Genomic DNA, 22161 nt, shown 5'->3' with positions numbered 1-22161 from the left:
CGCAATTGTTAATGGGGAAACTTTGGCGTGTATGATACCAGCATAAGATAGTGGATCTACGTATCGTGTATAGAGGACATCTGGCCATGGGGTATACGACCGCCACGGTACGTACCGTACTGCATTGTGCCACCTCAGTGCTTGCAACTGGTAACACGAGCGAAAGTGGAGTAAGCCACTTTTTTGTCCTGTACTCCGCCGTAGAAAGCGCATTTAACGCTATTTCTGGCGTCTCTGCTGAAAATTGTCTACGCTTTACGGAGCTGTACAACAGCAGTCACTCAGGCAAATAGCATCTGTAGGATCAGCCATAGGCCACTTTATTGACAAAGCGAGCACACATAACGCATGTACATACCGACATTTGCCCGTAGTAATGACATATTCCTTTTGCCGGAAGCGTTTGCCTCCCCAAAAGGGAGCAACAGGCTCACCACGAGGCAGGCGCATCATCCGCACTGCCGATCTGTTTTCCCACCGTATATACGTTGCTGAATGCCATAGAACTGCACGTAAGCTCGCAAAATGCAACTACCACTACAGGTGAACAAACATCGTGTAACGTGCGTGATACTGGCAGTGGGTTGCACGTCGTGTGTGATGCCGCGGGTCAATCCGCAGCGCCGCTTGAATCGCCGATAACGATAGTCACTATCAACAATTTTACCTACCTATCGCAACCACAAGAGCATCTAAGCTCGACTATGTTCTAGAAGGCTCGCAAATTCGGCCCGTTTGGCTTCTGTCGCTCATACTCGTGCTCCGGTGCTCAATGGCAGAAGGTTAGTGCTCTGAAACCCTCACCCGAATTCTATGCACGCCATATTGTTTCGACACATTATACTGTTTGTAGACAGTGAGAACAAAGCCGACTTTGAGCCGCGCGATGCCGATAAAACGGCCGCGCCATCAATGCCAGTTTGGAAGGACGACGATGACGACGTGGAGGATGACCTTGGCGGCTCTGCGGTTACATCTGAACCTGACTGGGTGGCTAAGCGTCGTCGTGAGCTGTTGGAAACCGACGGCAAAGGCGAACTAGACGCCTCCAGCGCCTTGACGGGGAAGTTGGCAAAGGTGAAACCCAGCAGTCGCACGTCCGGAGTGCGTTTCCGCATAGACCGACAGGGCGATTCGCGCTTCAACATCTCCGTAGAGTGAGTGATACAACTTTGTTTTTATTTACTCGCAGTGGGGGAATCGCTCAAGTTGGTTTTGACCAAGGATGCTCCGTCTTAGCAGTGCTTGGTCGCCGATCTAAGTCGGTCCTCCTCTACGAGGTGGATCGCCATCGCAGCGAGGGTAAATACTTCCGCCTTAAGGGCGAGATGTCTTCTCCCGCCACCTCTGGTGAAGCCGTTTCGAGTTTCGCGTTCTCGGACGAGGGCAAGAGCATGCTCCTCGTCACGAACCGAAAAAACGTGATGAAGTACGACATGAACCAAAAGTAGGTCGCCAATCTCCGCAGTTTGACATTTTGTTAGCTCCACGTTACGCATTTCGAGTCTTACCAACCCCCGCACCGAGAGCAGGTACAGCCGCGTGCATACTCCACCCGCGTCTGACGATGAAGCGGCGTCTGTGTTCGCGCTGAGCTGCTCGGACCACGGCGGAGTCTTGCTATGCGATGCGCGCTCCAATGCGATCATCCACCACTTCCAGATGAACGCGGTTTCAGTGGTAAGCCCTGTCACGGCGTGAGCCCATCTAAATGCAGGGGGTCGGTTTTCATTATCGCGCTGGTGTCGTGATTACGGCTGACAAGGACGCTAATGTGGGTCAATAACTCATGTGCTGTAATACTGTGCAGATTTATGAGTGGGATTTGGCCACCGGCCGCTGCGTTCACAAGTTCAAGGACGACCACTCACTCCACCTGACTAGCTTCGCAATATCGCCAGGTGCTCACGAGGAGTTCAGTCGCCACGCGTTTGTAGCAGCGGGGTCACAGATGGGTTTCTTGAACCTGTTCCCGCTGCTGCCTGGAGCGGCCGAGGGCGACGAGGAGCGGTCGTGCATAAAGCGCGCCCTCCTGAAGAGCTACGGCAACCTGTCCACCCCTATCACCAGCATAGCGGCCGACGACAGCGGCAAATTTATCGCGTACGGCTCGGAGCACAAGAAGAACGCTTTGCGCATCATCCACAACCCAAGCGGCTGCGTCGTCGGCAACTGGCCGACAGAAAATGTTGGCATCGGGCGCGTGACAGACATGGCATTCGCATCGCGATTCAGCACTTTGGCTGTCGGTAACCGTGCGGGCCGCGTGCAGTTTTTCCGCATCCTAACAAGTTAGTGATTAGTATGCAACGTCAGGCCGCTTCACCGCTGGCCCCTGGTTACACCAGTGCGTCGCTTCCCAAATTACATTCTGCGGGAGCTGTTACCAACATTTGGGTTAAGTATTGCCATATAGCGCGGTTTTCGTCGCCATGGTGCTAAATCGGAGTAGACCGAGCTGTCAAAACGTCGACCCGCACCGCATGCTGCTGGGGTAAGCAGGGATGTGACCATCCCATCCCAGGAAAAAGAATGGCAAAATTCGAGCCTCGTAATAGCTTATTAGCCCAATTCGTGTATACATTGCGTATTGAGCGTAGACACGATCGCATTTGCAAATATACGGTATATCATACGTGGGGTACTTACGGCATCACCCGCTTAGGGTGGCAGCATCGTGTGGACCCTGTACGTTCCCAGCTGTTTAAACTTACCTGGCTGGCGCTCGGGGTGGCTCACGTATCACCCTGTCGTGGCTCGGAGCGGGGCATTGCACTCAGCTGACTGTAATGAGCCATGGGCTCTCCGTTGTGAGAGTGCCAACAGCATAATTTTTGCCTGCGGTGACCTTTTTAGGACGCCAACAATCTGTCAAATTCAATCTTTCGTTCACTTAGGGCCACCTGCCATGTTACACATAGGTCACTTATAGTGTTAACGATCTACATGTGTAGTACTGCACGTCCCTCTGGTCGAGCAAGGAATCCCTGCACTACAGGCGGCACAACTTTAAGGGGCTGCACGCCTCCATGCATTACACATTTCCTCGTAACTTTACATTATTTTATTTTATTATTTTTACGAGCCCCGCAAGATGGGAAAGCACAACGCCACCGACTTGGTAGGTTCCGCGCCTCGGGGCGCGGTAGCTCCGACTCGAAACTAATGCTGAACAGACGCCGGAGGAGCTGCAGGGGCTCGTCTCCGCTTTAAACGATGAGCAGCGCATGAGGCTGGAGGAGATTAGGAGCCTTTACTCCATGCACATCAGCGGCAACCAGCAGCTTTTCGATGACCTGTTTTTCGTCCGGTAGGCGCAGCGCGTATTTGTCTCATTGTTCGCAGGTTTTTGCGCGCCCGCAAGTTCGACATCAATAAGACGAGCGCGATGCTCAACAAATACTTCAGCTGGCGTCTCGAGGTGAACGTGGACTCCATCATCCGGGTACGTGAGCGCGTCGGCCGCCGATAAAGTGTTGCAGAGCGACCTCACCTACATCCGCGACCGTGTGCGTGAGTTCTTTCCGCACGGATACCACGGCGTGGACCGTCTCGGCAGGCCCATCTACATCGAGCGTATGGGCCAGGGCAGCTGCACAAAGCTGCTGCAGCACTTGACGACGGAACAGCTCACGCGATACTACGTCCAGCGCTACGAGTACCTGACGCACGTCATGATGCCGGCAGCGAGCCTCAAGCTGGGCAAGCCTGTGGAGCAGCTACTCACCATCGTGGACCTGCGCGGCTTCTCGCTATCGCAAATCAACACCAAGCTGCGGGCATTCCTCACCGCCATGTCGTCGGTGACGCAGAACTACTACCCCGAGATGCTCGGCAAGCTGCTCTTCATCAACGCCTCCGCGCTGTTCTCCGCGCTGTGGCAGATTTTGTCTCCGCTGCTGGACGCGAAGACGCTCTCCAAGATCAGCGTCATCTCTTCTAAGACGGAGTCGCGCCAGCTGGTGTTCGAGCTGGTCGACCACGACCAGCTGCCGATTTTCCTGGGCGGCACCAGGCCGGACGAGGACTGGATGACCGCTAACTTCGGCCCGTGGGATGACCCGGAGATCCTCGACGAGCTCAGGCGGACCAGGCCGCACGTGCCTGCGGAATTGTACGACCTCAAGGGACTGTGAGGGAGTGCGGCGCACATTGCCGCGTAATATTGGCCTGGCGCGTGAAACATGCGCGAGTAATGATTTGAAGTGTGGGCTATGTACAAAATTGTGCCTGCTCAATGCTCCCCAGGCGTGTCTTGCGCTGGACGACCTGCAAGCTGCCATGGTATGGCTTTGTTGATGACACAACATTCTTTTAAAAGCGTTCACTGGCGTGGAATATGGTTGCCGTCGGATGGACGCCGTAGTTATTTTCCGATTTTCACCTCTAGCTTTCGTGGCCATTTTGATCGGCCCATTACTTAGAGCTGTGTAGACGTTTTCCATGTTTCAAAAATACGATAACCGTTTGTATGCCACAATAGCCTAATCGGCGTAGTACATGGTTGGGGTGCCTGCTGCGGCCGGTTGGTGCGTTCAGGCTGGTGGCATGGTGAATATTGACAATGGTGAACGCATTTCGGAGACATTAAGAACGACACGGTTCTAGCCAGCATTTGCAAACCTACATATTGTAAGCCTTGATATAGCCACCGATACGCATTTTGCAAAAGGGTTATGGCACTTCTCGAAGCGTATGCAAGAGCAAACTACATCAACGGATGCTGACCAGAGCTAAAAATACCGATAAGACTACATTAGCTAATCGCGTGAGGAAGTGATGCTATATGTGTTGGTAATGCGATAATATAGTAGTTATGATGCGATTGGCGGTGCCATGTGCCCCCCTGTTTTGGTGGTGCCTTGACCCACCGTAAACAGGGGGTCACGGCACTGCCTAGATCAGGCCGTATCCAATCCCGGATCCACACGTTTTGGTTTAGTATCCAGATATTCGGCAATTATCTCCCTAAGAGACTCATCCCATTCTAGGTCATCGTGCTCCAGGTCGGCTGGGTCCAGGTTTAATTCACCCACCTCAGCCAGGTGTGCTCGATGCAACGAACGCTCCATTTCCGCCTCTGCCCTGGACAGATGCCCGTCCTCGTCGTCACGGAAACCGTAGTAGTCTGGATTTATCATGCGATACAGTTCTGCACGCGTCACGTAAGTGTCTGCCATCCTCTGGTCACTCTCCTGCTTCTCAAATAGTTCGCGTACACCCGGTAGGTTCTTAGCGGCTCCGAAATAGCGGTAACCGCCGCCTCCCACCTTTAGCTCAGCTCCATGTGCATTCTCGATGGAGGAAGAGAGGGCACGCTGATCCGGTCCACCCAACTCGATGACTCTCTCGTCCCAGCGCTTGCGCAAACCGATCAAACGGTTGATCTCATCGTTGAGATCCCTGATCGCATACTCGCCCAAGCTTGCGTTCTGGATGCGCGAAATCGAGATCATGACATCCTTGACCACCAGGTTGCGCCAGTGCTCGGCAGTTCGCACGTCCTCCACCTCCGAGGTGTGGCGAGGCCTCCGCATCAAGTTGATGTCGTGCATCGACAAGCCGCTTTTGACACGCAGCCATCTGTTGAGCATGGCGTTCGCCTTCTCCGAATTCCTCGCCATTGTGAGAGGTGCTGGGTAACAGAGGTGGCGCAAAGGCACCGGCTCCTACGCAATGGTGACAGAACAGGGCCTACAGAGCGGTATAGCTCTACGGTTATAGGCACTCTAACAGAGCCTAAAGATTCTTGACGTTGATGTCCCAGTCCAGCGGCCGGAAGGTTCAGAGCTCAATGACCGCGCACATGAGACAGGCAAATCAACCTCCTTTATTGGCGTGGAATCCGCCCGGTAAACAGCCGCTATTTGCCAGTGAAACCTTGTAGTGCGTATAACAGGCAGCAATGAAGAGTTACACCCCTCTTAAGCACGTCGAGGGCGCGCGTAGACCCACCGAAGCCGAGTATCAAACCGTCGTCTGACATACGTCGTGAAAATACTTACACATATGGGCACATAACTCAACACTGTCATATTATTCGTCTCCAAAATGCTTTGCTGTTAATTTCACCCATCGACACATCCGTTCTGTTTGATGTGTCTGACGTGATCGTGGACTACCACGTCGATTTTGTGGTCAATCGCACTATTATAAGCCACCATGGATCGCAAAGAAGCCTGTAGCGGGTTGGCTACGGGGGATGTAGGCAGCCATTCATGCCCGCTGGATGTCAACGAAGCGAACATGATGCCGGTGCTGCCGAACCGTGCTCTAGAAGACGCCGCTAGAGGACTGGACAGGACCCGTGAACAGTCGTCGATACCACGTGCGGATACTGGAGAAAGTGAGTCGGTAATATGAGACCTAATTATGCGTAGAGTGGACGTACCCCTCGCCCATGCAGTTTTACAACGCTCTGGCGCTGAAGCGTAAGACGTCCCCCGACGAAGCGGCGTACATGCGGGAAGCCGTGATGGCGCACAACAATGTCAACGAGAGGACCTGGGAGAAAGTCCTGGAGTGGGAGAAAATGCATTCCAGGTAGGTACAGAATGAATGTTGTGTACCATAGGCTGCAGCACATGCCCCAATCCGCAGCTGCGTCGTTTCGTCGGCAAGTACGGCCACAACTCGCCGAGGTCGTTAATGCATCGCTACATTTGGAGGTGAGTTGCGTGGCTGTAGCGTGTATTCGTCTGCAGGATGGGTGAGCCATTCGACCGGCACGACTGGTTCGTCAACCGCTGCGGCCGAGAGGTGCGGTACATCATCGACTACTACGATGACCCACGCGCGCAAGACGACGTACAGGTTTACATTGACGCTCGTCCTGCGCTTGACAGTTTCGGCGCAATAATGGATCGCATCAAAGGGCTCTTCAGGCGCGCCTAGTGCCGTGCCCGCATCGCACGCAGTGGGTTCCCACTGCGATGACACCACGTTTTCGTTTTAAAGGGGCTGGAACGGCAGTCAATACAAAGCAATAACTATTTATAATATGAAATGCATCGTATCAGTACCGCTCTTTGCACATTTACGTATGAAACCAAGCTGGGTAGCAGGGCAACCATCATATCCGCGTGCCCGAATCCCAGTCAACTGGAGACACCCAACAAAACTATTACGGCGTTGTTAAAGCCCTTCACGTTTACGAATACGCATGGGATCACATAAACATGACGGCGAAACCCATTCGACCATCGTCTAATGGCTCAGCCATGGGGGAATAGCGATTATAGGATACGATTAAATGGGCACTACTAGCTAGTGTTGATGTTACTGCGGCTTTTCTGCAGTATTGCCACTTGGCGAGAATAGGTCCCTGTTTAAATCTTCGGTGCCTATGGTGTTTGGCATGCCGCATACTACGTTATACCGCAGGATTGCTGCGCGACTATCATGCGTGACGCGCCAATTTCTTGCCATATTTGAGCTATGGTTCCTGCGGTGCGATATAGGACCCGCTCCACAAGGGCGCGGTTAAAAATTGGCCTTTCATCTGCCCTGCAGATTCATTGCACGTCCGTTATCGAGGTGACAGTCGAGACCGTCACGAGGGGCGAAACGCGTCTAACCTTGCCATCCTCTTCTGAACCTTCTGTCATGACCTCTCTTACGGTGCGTTTCACTGCCACGCCGTCCTCTGTCAGGTCGCCTTCCATCCTAAATCTGGAACCGGTTTCTTCGGAACTACCCTCTCCCGACATTCCCATTTGTTCGTCTGTCCTCTGGATAGCATCGCTATCTGTGTCCTCGGAAGATTCGTTGCTGTCCGCTTCGTTGTCGGCCTCGCCATCGGCGGTGCTATCAAAATCGGGGCGAACACTTATACCGACAAGGTCATACCCGTACGCTTCATCCGAAGCATCATAACTGGTATAGGAATCGTCTATGTCATCGCTGCCGGAGTCAGAGCGACTAGATTCCGTCGTGTCATCTAGCTTAACGTCATTTTCGTTTGCAGCCATATCCGCTTCTCCAACATCGATTCCGGCGTCTGCGGGCACTTCACTCGATGCCGCAACGTCCACATCGCCGCTTGTATTTGTTTGCTGGCCATTGGTCTCCTCGAAATCCTTGTTCACATCGCCACTTTCAGGCGCGAGACTCCCCGATTCACCGACACCGTTGTTCTCAGCTGCAGTGTCTGGTTTCGTTTCCTCTTCATCCTTCTCGTCATCTTCGCCCTCGTCGTCATATTCCTCTTCATCCTCTTCCTCGCCGTCGGTATTGTTTTCCTCTGGGTTATCATCAATAACTTGGCTGATGTCGTTGCCTTCAGGGTCCACTACAATGTCCGAGTCCCATTTGATGGGGAACCTGGTGACCCTGGGCTGGTCGATGATGCACCGCACCATCTTGTCGATGTTGGGCACGTCCGGCGGACACTCCCGCAGAAGCGGGTCGTCGTAGCAGTTGTTCGTGTAGTATCCGATGCGTATGAACTCCTGGTCGCAGTAGTTGGCCGTCACGAGCACGGCCTGCATTCCCAGTATCCCGGCCGGATTCAGCTGCAAAGCGTTAATATGTAAATGTTTGCACCCACCCTTGTGAAATCTGGCGGCGACACCCTAAACTCGAACTCCAAGATTCCCCGGCACACCGGTCCCAGACACACAGCGTCCAGCACAATCTCTCCATCCCGGGAGTGGGCGACGTCAATGGGCTCCTGCTCGCCAGTGACGTAACCCGTTCCATCGGATGTCACGTATATGACCTTCCACTCCACGTCGTGCTTGAGGTCCTCCAGGCATTCGAATTCGATTTGGAACACCAACGGCGCCGTCACCGGGCAGACGTTGTTCGCGACTGTTATGTTGGTCACGTTGACCAGCGACATTGTGCCGAGCCCGATTCTCTCTGACACACCCAGTTGAAGACACACCGCTAATCACCTGTCCGCTCTGCAGTCGTAGCAATTCAGAACGGATGTCTACCTCCGTCGGATACGTGTATTGGTACACACCGCGACACACCAGTCGCCGAACACCTGTACGATTTACCCCTACACACTTGATGGCTCTTCGAATAATTTGGCGGTGTTAAAACAAGTGTTAATGCTAGCTGTGGTTTGCAGACGGGAGCGATGTCGTGTGTGTGGGGAGTTGCAGTGTCTAGTTGAAAAAACAGAGTGGAAAATGCACTGCAGACATCCCATCATATATAATCATATTGGGTGTAATTACGATATGAGCCATCTTCGTTTAATTTTTGTAAGCGCATTCCGCTCTGCCGCGTATGCGAGGCCATGGATGCTACATTTTCGAAATTCGCGCCGCAATTCCACCTTCCAGTCACCCATATAGACGTCATATCGCCATTTTTGCATTCAAACGCAGCTCGAACTGTAACGGACTTCCATGCGTTGTATGTGCACTGTCTTCCATGATTACGTTGATGCTTCAACCGTCAGCGCCGGTAAAACATCCCTAGGATTGCTGTCATTGCCAACATAATAAACCTATTACCAACACATACACGTGACATATGAATGCCGGCCATACCATCGACTTTAATAGTTGTGTGTACCTCGCGTCAGACATGACGGGGCGGTGACGGTGGATTGGCAAGGGACTCCGTCCGGGCAAATTACGTAACGAAGATGCCATATTCCTTTTATTCCATGTAATTAAGTTAACTGTTAGCCATTTTCGGGCATGCTTGACAACGGAAGGCCGTCGTCATGTGTATCTGGTCCGTTTCGCCCTCATTCTCACGCCAGTGGATTTGGCGTTGGACGTTTTGAACGCAGCATATAAGCAACTACAACAATCGCAGTGACCTTCCGTCGTAATTGTGTCATATAAGGCACACGCCGCGACTGACTCCTACTCGCTGGATAATACTTCTGAAAGGTGGACTGATTCTGGTAATAATGCGGTCTACAGTTGCGGATAGTAGCTCAAGGGTAGGTGTAACGGTGGAACATGACGCCATATGCGCCGTCTGGCGGTGATGCGTTTCTCACATTGCCTACCAAGCAGAGGCATAGCTGCGCATACGGTACAAGATGTCTAACGACGTTCTTGAGGACATCAGGCTGCTCCGCCTGGGTCTTGAGAGGTGGGGTTTGCGCAAGTTCAGCAGCCACCTGCTCTCCGACACAGGAGAACCTGCGCAGAAGGCCGAGCAAGTCTTGCGCCAGTGCTGGGAGGAATCCGAGGGCGGCCCTGCCGAGTCGCAGAGCAGCACCGATGGAGACGAGCAACCCAACTACGTCGTCTACGGCATGTTACAGGTGTGCCTGGAGCATTGGCAGGGCACTACCTCGTGGCAACGTGGCGACAAGGATGTGAAGTCTTCACGGCACAAGCCAACAGGCCCGCTGTCGGTCGTCTTCAACGCGGTGTTCATCAGCATCCTGAAGAAAATCAAGCTGTTGGTCGTGCATAAACACCCCGACCAGTTCCAGCGTGCTGTGCGTCACTTCACGACTGTGATATCGCGCATGTTCACTGGTGCGTACGGTTCGGAGTTCTACCAGGAGCTGGAGGCGGAGGATCTGAAGCTGATAGTGTTTCTGCTACGTACGCTACTGTCAATGTTCCTGGACACTCAGGTTGATTGCCTTTACCCCGATGGCGCGCTGCCCGTGCGTACGGTGTTCGTGTGGGCGCGTTGCGTCGTGCAGGTGTTCAACGTGATCAGCGGGCTGCGGCCTCAGTACCTGTCCGGCTTCGAACACGACCTCATCACCGACTTCCGAGGTGGGTTTGCGTGATTCGCAGATGTGAGTAATGCGTGACCAGATGTCGTGCAACTAGCTGACGGTACGACGCTGTGCCTCTTCCGGCGGGCCATGAAGAGCCTTCAGCTGGTGGGCGTCGGCATCGAGATGAAGAACCCCACGGTCAGCGTCAACGACAACACGCTGCGCATACTGGCGATCCTGATATCGGAATTCAGCTACAACAACCGGATGCCGCATAGCGTGTCGGTGGATGGAAAGAGGTGGGATGTGTTTCGAGACCACACGCTGATGAGCAACGCAGCGGTTTCTCAGACGTGCTACCCGCTCCAAGCGCTTTCGCACACCATCGCTGCGTACCTCCTCGACCACTCCCTGCGCCCACTGACCGCCGTCGTGAGCGACCCACAGACCATGGCCCACTGCATCGCGCTGTGGCATGCGTACATCTACCTGAGGATGGGCTACTGCGACTTCGCCTGCAGGAAACACTTCGTGCGCCGCGTCCTGGGAGACAACGGCGCCGGCGGCCACAACAGCAATGCGCTGCTGGAGCTGCTAGAGACCCCCGCGCAAACGTGGCACGGCCCTGTGATGTACACCGAAAGCGAATACGTCGCCATGCTACGGGCAATGAGGCTCCTGCAGGAGATTGTGGTCCACCTGTTAACCGAGCTATCCGAGGAAGACGCGAGACCAAGACCGCAACTACGTAATGCGGGCTCCGACACCGTGGTGGGGGAGAGCGCTGAGAGCGACAATGCAAAATGGCTACGGATCACAGCGCGCACCCTGTTCGTGTGGCACATCTACTACTACAGGCTGAAGATACAGCGAGTGGGCACTCACGCGCACGACGTGGATTATTACACTTCGTTCTTCAAAATGGCGACTGTGACCCTGCACAGGTTCAGGTCGCAAACACCCGCCGAAACGGCAGACGTGCTGACTTCCGTGACTGTGCTGAGCCTATCAGTGTTGAGTCGAAGTCGGGGTCTCGACAGCATCTACCAGGTGGTGCCGCATGTTCTGCTGAGGCCCACCACCGCAGTCGTCAGCAGCGCTAGCCCGAAGAACCAGGCACCTGGTAGCGGATCGGATACATCGCCACATCAAGACGCGCTGCTACGCGTGGACGCTTTCGCCTACACCAACATGAAGGCCATGGTGGAGAGCTACATTGGCTGGACAAACCGCCCTTACGACATCATGAAGTCCGTGTACACGGAACTCCAAGAAGCGGGGCACAAGTTCACCTCGCTGTTTGAAGTTGCGCAAACGCCCATCGGCGCGTTGCTGAAGGCGTACGGAAGGTACGCCCGCCTGCGAACGCTGGAGTTCGGAACACCGGAGCGGCTAACCTACTACTCATCCGAGCGCGAGGGCGACAGTGACTCAGCCCCTACCACGCCGCGAAAAGCGGGCGCCGTAAAGTACGGCTTTACCAAATGCTTCGAAGTTAGCGTCGACGACGAGACGGCTGTTGCGATAGTGTGCCTGGGATCGGAGGCAGCCATAAGGCTCCTCTTAACGCATGACTGCATGAACACAAAAGACACGGCTTTGGCATTCGTCATTCTGAACACGCTCATTTTGCTGCTCCTACAACTGCAGCAGCGGCTAGTGGCTGGAAGCGGTGCAGGCGTTGGAACGGGTCGTGGGTCCACAGCTCTGGTGCTTCTCGAGACGTACCTCCACCTGCAAACAGTTGGCATAAGCCACGATATGCGTGCATCGATCCGGTACTTTTTGATGTCCATATTCACGGTCGGCGACGCTGTAGTGGAGGTGCTGATCTGCATGCACGTGGGATCCAAGTCACCGCCACCGCCACCACCACCACTGTCCACAGAGCACGGCAGTATCGAGGGATACACGGAGTGCCCTGGATCGCGTCAAGAGTGGCTCGTTGTGATGGCGTGTCTTCGTTGCGTTACTTCATCGCCAATCAAGGATGTTTTGTACGTGATTAACACGCTTACCCTGCTGGCCGATCTTAACGCCAATGGAGGCGTCACGATGTCGTCTGCATCTACTCGCAGCGGCTCTGAAGAAGCGTTGTTCAGTAACACCAACTCGAAGGAATCGCAACTGACTGCCTCAACTGCTGCCAAAGTCGATGACGATGGCAGTGGCGTTACCCTGTCGTCGGGGGGCTCCGGCACAGGCGTTCCCAACGTCAGCGTGGAGCACGCCAGCGTAATGGAGAAACTGTTGATACACACGCTGACACGCTACTTTGCAAGCGTCGCCGTCAACGCCAAACGGCTGCAAGTTAGCACGTCCGACTGGGCTCGTCTCAACGCCAGCTTCGTGGACGGCGTATTCGGCGCCACATTCAAGTTCCTGGGTGCAGCCAACGTCGCAGACGTGACGTACGATGTGGTAAACGTTGTGCCGTTCATGCTCAATCTGTGGCATATCCTGAGGCCGCACCCTCCCAGCGACAACCTCGATTTGGTGGAGTACTGCATGGCGCTGCAGTCCCTGAACCGCCGAAGGCACTCAGTGGCGCACACCATTCCGCTGCTATCAGATTCCAATAGGCTTATGAACCTGATGCGCCGCGTTGTGGGACCGCCGACGGCCGCAGAAGCTGGCGATGCAGACATCGCAGGGGAGCCGGACGATGCCACCGCCACCTTGACGATGGCCTTCACCGACCGCTGCAGCGAACCCGCAGCGAAGAAAAGGCGCAAAAACAGCACCAGCGTGGCCTCAGAGCCCTCAAGCAAAACAAACAGACAATCCAGCCCTTATTCCCCATATCCGGAGCCCGTCAACCTGAACTGGAGCGGCGACCTTGCCACCAGCAAGGATACCTCCAGCGCGTCAGTGGAGCGTGATGAAGATGCAGCTGTCGTACCATACTCGAGATATATAGAGCTCTTTGCAGCTCGGTTGCCGAGATTCTGCTTCCACTGCAAACGGGCGTTGCAGTCAGATGGGATGCGGCGGGGGCTCTACCACGTCACCTGCAGCCACTGCGGCCGCCCGTCGCCGCTGCTCTGCGAGGGCCATGTAGATTCAAATAACAGCTCCTACGGTGTTTATCTGTCTTCAGCTGAGCCCTTCACTGCCACGATCAAGACCGAGGGTGGCCTGCTGGCCCCCGACCTCAGCCGCAACAGCGAAGGCAGCGTCGATTTGGAATGGGAGACCATCGCGTCGCTTTTGGTAAGGGTCACACGAAAGATGGCCATCGAATGCTCTACTGCGGAGGCCATGAATGCAGTTTCTACCGGCATATCAGACGCCCTTGCGTTTTACATCTCTAGCGCACCCGTGGCATGCCACAGCGTGTTAAAGGTGGCCTCGGCCCTATCGGCCGTTGGCACGTGCTTCGTGTTGTTCATGATGGACAAGGCACACGCATATCGCAAGCTGGGTAAACTGCCTGTGGACGGGTTCTACACCGACTTCTTCCGTACCCGCTTTGTGGATAACATGACGATCATGTCCGACGCCTCCGCTGACGTGGACCACCTGCAAGTGCAGTACTTCTGCGACCTACTGGCGATGTCAACTGCGTCAAGTTCCTCGCGCCCGGAGTCCGAAACAGCCTGCATGGACTTTTGGCATAGCGCGCCGTCGCTGGTCGCCAACATCGGTCCCACGTCATTATCGCAAATCGTCACGCAGCTTCTGCAGGAGATCGTGGATGGCGAATTGAAAGCTGCGTTGCCGCACATGTCCATTGAGGAGACCAGTGATGCGACGGACTGCCTCTTCACGGGATACATGGCTGACGAACTGGAGGACTCTGACGGTAAATACGATTTCGCCGTCGCGTGGACCGCGCTATCGCAGGTCGCGAACGTGATGTGCATCCCTCTGTTGAGGCTGTTCGTTTCCGGCCTCTCGCTAACTCCCGTCCGGCTGGCACTGACCGTGCGCAGCAGGCTGACTCCCGTGCAGCCCCTGGCCAGGGCGCTGTTGAGCAGCGTGATGTCGGCTAGAGTTTTGGACCGCCTGGAGGACATCCACGAGGGCCCCGTGCAGGGCGTGTTGTGCACCGACGTGACCCTGAACTTCACCCTGGACAACTGCGACTACCGCCTGTTCCAAATCATGCAGCTGCTGAACGAAGGCGGCCAGCCTCGCGAGAACGCCGAGCAGCTGAGGCGGTTGGACAAGTACCGCTTCTACGCCCTGGTGCGTCTGCTGTGGTACGTGACCAACCCCCACGTGGTGCTCCGTATGAAGTACGCGCGTGGCACGAAGACGCTGCTGTCGGCGCAGACGGACTACGTCGCCGCGCCCTTCAGCGTGTGCCTCGAGATCACGCGCGAGTACAAAAGGCAGCTGGTCAAGCAGTTACGCGCCAAGAGCACCGTGACATCCACGCAAGCCACCGATACCTCCATGCGCCAGGACTCCATCGGCAAAGCGGGCGCCGCAGTTCCCCCGGCCGACGGGAAACCAGCACAACCACCCAACGACACAAGCCCGCATCTGCGGTTGGAACTGGCTGCTTTGGACGTCCAGAACATGGAGGCGCTACAAAACACCGCGCAGGGCGACACGCAGCACCCCGATCTGCCGCATCAGCCCGATGGCATGGACTTGTACGGCGCCCTGGATAGCGGCCGGCGGTACTCCGAGGGTGGCGCCATGACCGAATACATGCGTGAGAATTTCGTGCGCATTCTGGAGTACTTCGTGGCGGTGTGGCTGAACCGGGGCCAGCACAGCCTAAATTTCGCGCTGAAGAACAAGCGCGTGTTCTACCCGGAGATATACGGGTACAGCGGCAGGCAGGAAATCGCTGCAGCGCACGTTGCGCGTACGTACAACTGCATTGCCATTTTGGTGAGCATCTACAACGGCGACATCGACGCGTTCTGCGACCGCATGATCGAGGTGCTTACGATTTACCAACCCGACGTGTACAACGGGCGTGCACTGCTCGTCTGCTGGGATGCCGTGGCACGCAAGCTGTCGTGCGACCTCTTGGGTCCCTACGCGCCCGGCATCGCGTACTACATGGCGCGCATCGCCATGATTGGCTCCGACGGCAGCGCCGAAGCACCGCCGGCCGGGTGCACCGCTTCCAGCGACGCCGATGACACGGCGCCAACCCCTGAAGTGTTGCCGTCTAGCGACGCCATAAGTGCCATCAAGATGCGCCTGAGTGGCGTTGAAGACGGCGAACGTTACTGCGCGTACATCGACTGCGTGGTGGACTGCGTCAGCCGGCCGCATGAACTGGAGCGCATAGAGGCTAAGCTGGAGATGCTGGCGTGCATGGTGTACAGCGACTCGGAAATAAAAGTGCCGTACATCACGCGCGAGGCGGCTGCCATCACTGCGAACCAGCTGCTGGAGCTGAACCCGTTCATCTTCAACATGGAGCGCGCGAAGAAAGCCGCCTCGAAGCTCGCCATTGCGGCGCTGCACACCATAGCGGAGCACTCCGACGACTTCGCCAAAAACCCCACCGCCCTGGACTCCGCGTGCTGCTCAATTCTCGGCTACGTGCCGTGCGACCTGAACGAGTTCCGCACGCCGCGCCAGCCTTTTGCCGCTGGCATGCAGTGCTTCCTGTCCGACCCGTCGGAGCTGGCCGCGCAGCTGCTGAAGGACTACCTGATCCCCAACATGCACCTGCAGGTGGCGTTGTACTGCATCCAGGAGATTTTGAAGTTGCTGGGTCTCTACAAGGGCGGCGTGCGCTCGCAGGCGGAGCTGGAGGAGATGGGCGAGCGGTGGAACCGCACGTTCGAGCCCCTCACCAGGCGCGCCATCGAACCGTATCGCGCCACGAGTTTCCTGCGCAACAGGGCCATTGAAGGAGTCATCGAAACGAGGCTGGACGTGAACACGGTGCTGGACATAAAGTCGTTCGTGTGGTGGCTGCTGAAGATGTTGCCGGATTCGTGCCCCACGTTGCCTCTGTTCCGCGCGTGCGACCTGGCCATGATAAAGATCCCGTCGGTGCTGACGTACCTGCTGCCGTACATTGTGGACTCGTGCGTGCAGTTCCTGGACGACGAGCAGTGCGCCTCCATCGGGAAGCGCATGGCGTCGCTGCTGTGCAACATCCTGAAGCGTGACAGCGCCACCTTCGGTATAAACTGGCAGCCGCCTTACGAGGTGCTCTCGAGGTCGGTAATGGCGCTTGACAGCACCGATCAGTACACGTCGTGCCAAGCGATCTTCAACCTCCTGGACGGCATCAAGGTGCTCACCGACCGTTACCGCAAGGAGCTGGCCGTCCTCCGGGGCGGCTCGTCATCCGGGCACTCCAAGCGGCGCAAGTCCTCGCCGACCACCGAGGATCAGAGCACGTACAACCGCACCACTGTGGGCTCGGCCGACGACAGCTGCGGGAGCCTGTGCGGGATAGGCTCCGAAAGGGACGCCAGCGAGACCGTGCGTATCCTGGTGACCAAAATGAAGCGGCTGGAATCCATCCTCCACGCTGTGCCCGAGCTGCTGGTGGCACATGCTGCGATATCGTGCGGCTCGTACGCGCGCGGTGTGATGATAATCGAGAAGAAGCTGACGTACGAACCCCTGTCCTACAATTTCGGGAACCCCGGTCAGGCGCTGAGCAACCAGGCGATACACGCCAAGGTTCACAACATCGGTTTAAACCCGCAGGCTATAATCTCTCTGCTCTGCCGCGGCTACTTGGGGCTGGGTGACTTCGACTCCCTCGTCTGCATATCCAGCATAGTGCTGCACGACGACTCCATCAGATCGGAAATGAAGTCCGTGAGAAACGACCCCGCTTCCGCTGCAAATTGCCGCACACCGCACCCCTCTGATTCGCCTTCCGTAACTGCCAATGCCGCTGTTGTGGACGCCACAGCGCCCGGCAGCCACGCCGCGAAGTTGGTCGAGTCCCGCCGGGGCTCCATCACCAAGCGCCAGAAGGACGTGTGCCGCGCCTTCTCGTACGAATGCAGGGGCGAGTACCGGGAAGCGTGCGACGTGTACAACCGTCTGCTGAAATTTTCGCAGGATACGCGGCTGTGGACAAGCTGGTACCGCATCATACAGATGACCGGCCCGAGCGTCTTCATACAGCTGCCCAAGTTACCTGAGCTGGAGGAGTCAGCGGACTCGCTCATCGCGGAGTCACTCACCGCGTGCTGGAAGCTGTCGCTGTGGGACGAGCTCGACGAGCTGCTGGAGGCGAAGCGCACCCATGAAACCGAGCTGCTCGAGATCAAGGCCGAGGAACTGTCCAGCATCGAAGTTCTGCTGCTTGACCGCAGCTGCGACCGCAAGGATGCCCGCGGTTCGCAGCTGACGCAGTGCACCGCGGACGACCGGCGTGAGTCCGATGTCTTCTGGGAATCTCTGCTGATGCGCGACCCCATCGACGTGTGGTTCATGGAGCAGACCGCGAACGCCATGAGCCTCCTGCACAAGCGCGACTACGTGGAGAGCGAGAGGACCATCCAGGAGGGCTTCAAGCACCTGATCCGCCCGCTGGGCCTGGCCATCCGTGAATCCAGCCTGGTTGCCCTGAAGTACCTGGAAAAGATCGCAATACTCAACTCGCTGCGGCTTTCCAGCCGTCTCAGCGCCGGCAAATACGCCGTGGACGAAGTCAGTTTCGCACGCGAACTGCTGTCGTTGAACCAGGGAGCTGCCGAGCACAGCGTCCGCAACGTCATCAACATCCTGGGCGCCGCCAAGGTGGCTCTCGAGCTCGGGGATAAGTGCGACGCCGCAGCGGAGCTGCTGGTGTCACTCAATCGCACCTGCCGCCTCAACAAGGTGGACATGCACATCCCCGGGAGCATGTCACTGGACGACGAGGCGCTCTCCGGCCGCGGCGACGTGGTGCTGGAGCACGCGCTGACCCTCCACCACAAGGGCCACGTGGACGACGCGATCTCGTCGCTGAAACACCTGGCGCGCAACGACTTCGATGGCTTCTACAACCTGGTGAAGATGTACTCGCAGTCCAACCTGCTGATCCCCAAGCGCGCCATATCGTACATGAAAGAAATCCTGGATGCAGCGCCGCTGTCGTTCAAGGCCAACCTGCTGTACGCCGAGTACCTGGACCGCCTGCTCGACCACAGGCTGCGTAACGCGCACAACTTCCGGTTGGTGCTGGACGACAGCAGCATCTGCACTCGCCGGAGCACGGTCCACTCGTCAGTGGAGAACACGTACATCATCACCGGCGTGGAGGGCATCCCGGGCGTGTTCACGTTCGTCCAGTTGGTGTCCGCCACCGTCAACGCTTACCTCCAGGCGCTCGCCTTCGTCGGCCCCAAACGCCACGCGGACGACACCGCGCCTGGCGGTGTCTCGCAGGGCGGCGCATCAGGTGAGAAGGAAAGCAGCCGCGCCCAGTGCCTGAATAAGGCAAGTTGCGGGGATGTATGCAAATGCCACCCCAATCCGGAGTCCAGCGACGCCGTCAACAAGGAGGACGCGGGCAACGCGGGAACTAACGCGTTCAAGGGCGCCGACCACAAAAAAGCCGCCGGACCTGTCCAGGACTCCGGCGAGCACATGGACATCGTGGACATCCTCACCAAGGTGATCGCCATAATGTGCTTCTACTGCACGCCCAACACCACGCAGTTCCTCAGCACTGTGACCTTCGAGAGCGAGGCGTGCCAGATTTTCGCGAACGCCATCATGGAGAAGTTCTTCGTGCACACCGACGCCGTGCCGCAGTACTACTGGTACGCCGTGATATCGCAACTGATGAGCAGGTGCCACCACAAGTTCCTGGGCGGCGCCATCTTCCAGACCCTGGTGGCGAGGCTCATCGCGCGCTACCCGAAGATGGCGCTGTGGTCGACCCTCTACTTCGCGCACTCCGTGAACCCGCGCATGCGTCAGATCCACGCGAACATCGAGCGCAAGGCGCGCGAGCTGGTGCCGGAGTCGGCGCTTGTGGTGGAGTACCACCACTCCATCTTCAAGGAGCTGAGCAAGGTGGCCATGGACACTACGGTTTCCATCAACGACAAGTCGGCGCTGCGGTTCCAGAGCATGTGGCGCGTGCTCAACAGCGCGGGCTGCAGGGAGAACGCCATCATCCCCACCATCGAGAACCTCAGCTTCGACCACATCATCCACTACGACATCATGGAGTCCAAGTCGCGCATGTGCGGCCTGGACGAGAGCATGCAGGTGCTGCGCTCCAAGCAGAAGCCGAAGAAGATCGGCTTTTACACCGCGTCTGGGCAGGTGGTGCACTTTTTGGTGAAGAACGAGGTCAAGGGCGACCTGCGGAAGGACAAACGCATGATGGAGGTGACCCAGTACGTGGCCATGCGTCTGCGCAAGCACTACAGCGGCATGCCGCTGCAGTGCTACAGCGTGGTTTCGCTAACCGAGGTCGCGGGCATCATCGAGTGGGTGCCGAACATGGCAACCATGAGGGCGCTGGTGACCGACGAATTCAGGCGTGTGACCGGCGCCAGCGACCGCGAGCACAAGGGCGACATCAGCAAGTACGCCGCCAGCATTACCGCGAAAAACTACACCGACTCGCTGATGCTGTTCAAGCGCCTCTGCCAGCGGAGGCCGCCAGTGCTGCACCGCGCGTACTACAAGGTGTTCAAGCGCGACCCCGCCGCGTGGTTCTGCGCCCGTAAGGAGTTCATCCACACGTGCGCCGTGTGGAGCATCCTCGGTTACATCGTGGGCCTTGGGGACAGGCACGCGGAGAACATCCTGCTCAACCTCATCACGGGTCAGGTGATGCACGTCGATTTCGACTGCCTCTTCGGCAAGGGGTGGCTGCTGGCGGTGCCGGAGCTGGTGCCTTTCCGCATGACGCAGAACGTGGTGTGCAACCTCGGCGTGTGCGGCACCGCCACCGACGGGCCCTTCTACTCCGAGGCGCTCAAGTTCCTGCAGATGCTGCAGCAGGACCGCCAGAAGATAACCGCCATCCTCATGAGCTTCGTGTTCGACCCGCTCATCGAGTGGCACCGTGGCGAGGCTACGCCGAATCCGGACTCGGACTCCCAGAAGGTGCTGCAGTGCATAGAGAGCAAGCTACGCGGGGCGCTTAACGTGGTGCTGCCATCAGTGGAGATTAGTTCAAGTCTGTCTGCACGCGGCAACGCCGAGGACGCGGGCGACCCGCAGTCCCTGAAGAGCTTCGAGAACGTCGCGGAGATCATGGAGCCCCGGCAGCAGCTGCAGCAGCTCATCCAGGTGGCGACCTCGCAGACGCACCTCTCGAAGATGTTCGTCGGCTGGGCTCCCTGGATGTAGCCTATGCCGATCGCTCGTTGAGCACGACGTATTCGCGGGTGGACATGCCAAACTTCAGCAAATCGCTCTCCCTGCAAGGATTCAGCCCACCGGCAGTCCGCACCTACCTCAGCTCGTAGTATCGGCTCGGCTGGATACGCTCGCCGTTGAGGAATGTACCGTTGGTGCTCTCCAGGTCTATAATGTATGGCCTGTTGTATATAATGTATGTGCCAACAACTTGAATGCAATACACCACGGTGTCGGCTGACGATACTGGAACATGCAGCACAAGGCCGTCGGCCTGTGAACCTCACGGAGCCGCGCTCCGTTAATGACCACAAAATACAACGCAATAAACCCACACTACACGTTTCCCGTCTATTCTGCGGTGCTGTATAACAGCGTGCTGCTTCGAAATGGTTGGGTGGAAGAGCTCCACGTCTGCCACCCGCTGGTCGCAGCCGAACAAGTAGTGCTCTTGCTTATCTAGATGTATGGTTTTGAGCACCTTCATCTTGTCTTTAGTCCCCTCTTCGGGCTTGAACACATAAAGCCGCCACGAAATCCGCGGCATCGCCGACTCTGGCGGAACGGTGTACTGCACTGGCGTCAACTTGGTTAATGCAAACCCACCTTCAGCGCCACGCCGTTTCTGTTGTTTGTCTCAGCGGCCAGCAGGCCCGAAGGCTCGAAGTTCGGCTTCTCTATCTCTGAGCAAAGTGTTCACGTCTTCGCGGGATATGGCACGTACCAAGCACGGGAGCTTCTTCCCTAGACGATGACGAGTGATCGGCCTGCGCCACCTGCGGATTGGCGCCCCTTCGCAGCGGTCGACCTCTGGAATCCAAGTATATAGGTTCCGTACGTAACTCCTCGGTCTTAATACGCACCTTTCCCGACATCTCAGGATGGTACCGAGGTCGATCGGAAGGCGAAGGCGAGGTCCCCGGTTCGCGCTTAATGCGCACCAGACGCCTGTCGCGCGACCTCGAACGACTACGTGTTGTCATTTTAGTGCGATAATTGAGCCTTCTGGCCCGGCAAGGCGAATTGAGTGACAATGTGTGACCCGCGCACCGCTGCTACACCAGACACCATTTCTGTGCTATATACAGCCAGTAGACAATTTATGTTGCATTATATTCTTTTTTCAGGCTTAAATACGCATATCTATGTCACATTAGCTGGTTGTATAAAACTATGTTTCGCGTGTATCTGTCTTAACGACGGCCTTTGCAGCGGTTCATTCGGGGCCGCTACTAAATCAATGACAGTGAATT

At 56.6% G+C, this 22161-nt stretch overlaps 7 protein-coding genes across 7 annotated transcripts; 5 read left to right on the top strand and 2 right to left on the bottom strand.

The window, feature by feature from the left end:
* Window positions 1–772: 772 nt before the first annotated feature.
* On the top strand, window positions 773–2296 carry BBBOND_0211310 (WD 40 repeat domain containing protein,putative; the record flags this gene model as incomplete). Its single annotated transcript, XM_012912716.1, has 6 exons — window positions 773–782; window positions 854–1157; window positions 1193–1447; window positions 1485–1680; window positions 1718–1774; window positions 1811–2296. 6 exons carry the CDS (start codon window positions 773–775, stop codon window positions 2294–2296), a joined length of 1308 nt encoding a protein of 435 aa, XP_012768170.1.
* A 798-nt stretch (window positions 2297–3094) lies between these two features.
* On the top strand, window positions 3095–4136 carry BBBOND_0211300 (CRAL/TRIO domain containing protein, putative; the record flags this gene model as incomplete). The annotated part of the gene is made up of 4 exons (XM_012912715.1): window positions 3095–3121; window positions 3150–3310; window positions 3346–3445; window positions 3483–4136. The coding sequence occupies 4 exons, from the start codon at window positions 3095–3097 to the stop codon at window positions 4134–4136; spliced, it is 942 nt and encodes a 313-aa protein (XP_012768169.1).
* A 765-nt stretch (window positions 4137–4901) lies between these two features.
* On the bottom strand, window positions 4902–5624 carry BBBOND_0211290 (isy1-like splicing family protein, putative; the record flags this gene model as incomplete). The annotated part of the gene is made up of 1 exon (XM_012912714.1): window positions 4902–5624. One exon carries the CDS (start codon window positions 5622–5624, stop codon window positions 4902–4904), a length of 723 nt encoding a protein of 240 aa, XP_012768168.1.
* Window positions 5625–6162: 538 nt separating this feature from the next.
* BBBOND_0211280 (cytochrome c/c1 heme lyase, putative) lies at window positions 6163–6894 on the top strand (the record flags this gene model as incomplete). Its single annotated transcript, XM_012912713.1, has 4 exons — window positions 6163–6346; window positions 6381–6543; window positions 6582–6668; window positions 6705–6894. The coding sequence occupies 4 exons, from the start codon at window positions 6163–6165 to the stop codon at window positions 6892–6894; spliced, it is 624 nt and encodes a 207-aa protein (XP_012768167.1).
* Window positions 6895–7514: 620 nt separating this feature from the next.
* On the bottom strand, window positions 7515–8842 carry BBBOND_0211270 (anti-silencing protein, ASF1-like family protein, putative; the record flags this gene model as incomplete). The annotated part of the gene is made up of 2 exons (XM_012912712.1): window positions 7515–8513; window positions 8549–8842. 2 exons carry the CDS (start codon window positions 8840–8842, stop codon window positions 7515–7517), a joined length of 1293 nt encoding a protein of 430 aa, XP_012768166.1.
* A 1035-nt stretch (window positions 8843–9877) lies between these two features.
* Window positions 9878–10747, top strand: BBBOND_0211260 (hypothetical protein; the record flags this gene model as incomplete). The annotated part of the gene is made up of 4 exons (XM_012912711.1): window positions 9878–9910; window positions 9995–10594; window positions 10634–10709; window positions 10731–10747. The coding sequence occupies 4 exons, from the start codon at window positions 9878–9880 to the stop codon at window positions 10745–10747; spliced, it is 726 nt and encodes a 241-aa protein (XP_012768165.1).
* A 54-nt stretch (window positions 10748–10801) lies between these two features.
* Window positions 10802–20899, top strand: BBBOND_0211250 (phosphatidylinositol 3-and 4-kinase family protein, putative; the record flags this gene model as incomplete). Its single annotated transcript, XM_012912710.1, has 1 exon — window positions 10802–20899. One exon carries the CDS (start codon window positions 10802–10804, stop codon window positions 20897–20899), a length of 10098 nt encoding a protein of 3365 aa, XP_012768164.1.
* Between the last annotated feature and the right edge of the window lie 1262 nt (window positions 20900–22161).

The sequence above is a fragment of the Babesia bigemina genome (genome assembly GCF_000981445.1).
Source record: "Babesia bigemina genome assembly Bbig001, chromosome : II".
Lineage (NCBI taxonomy): Eukaryota > Apicomplexa > Aconoidasida > Piroplasmida > Babesiidae > Babesia > Babesia bigemina.
The sequence above is the reverse complement of the archived record's forward strand: the minus strand, read 5'-3'. Positions and strand labels throughout refer to the sequence as shown.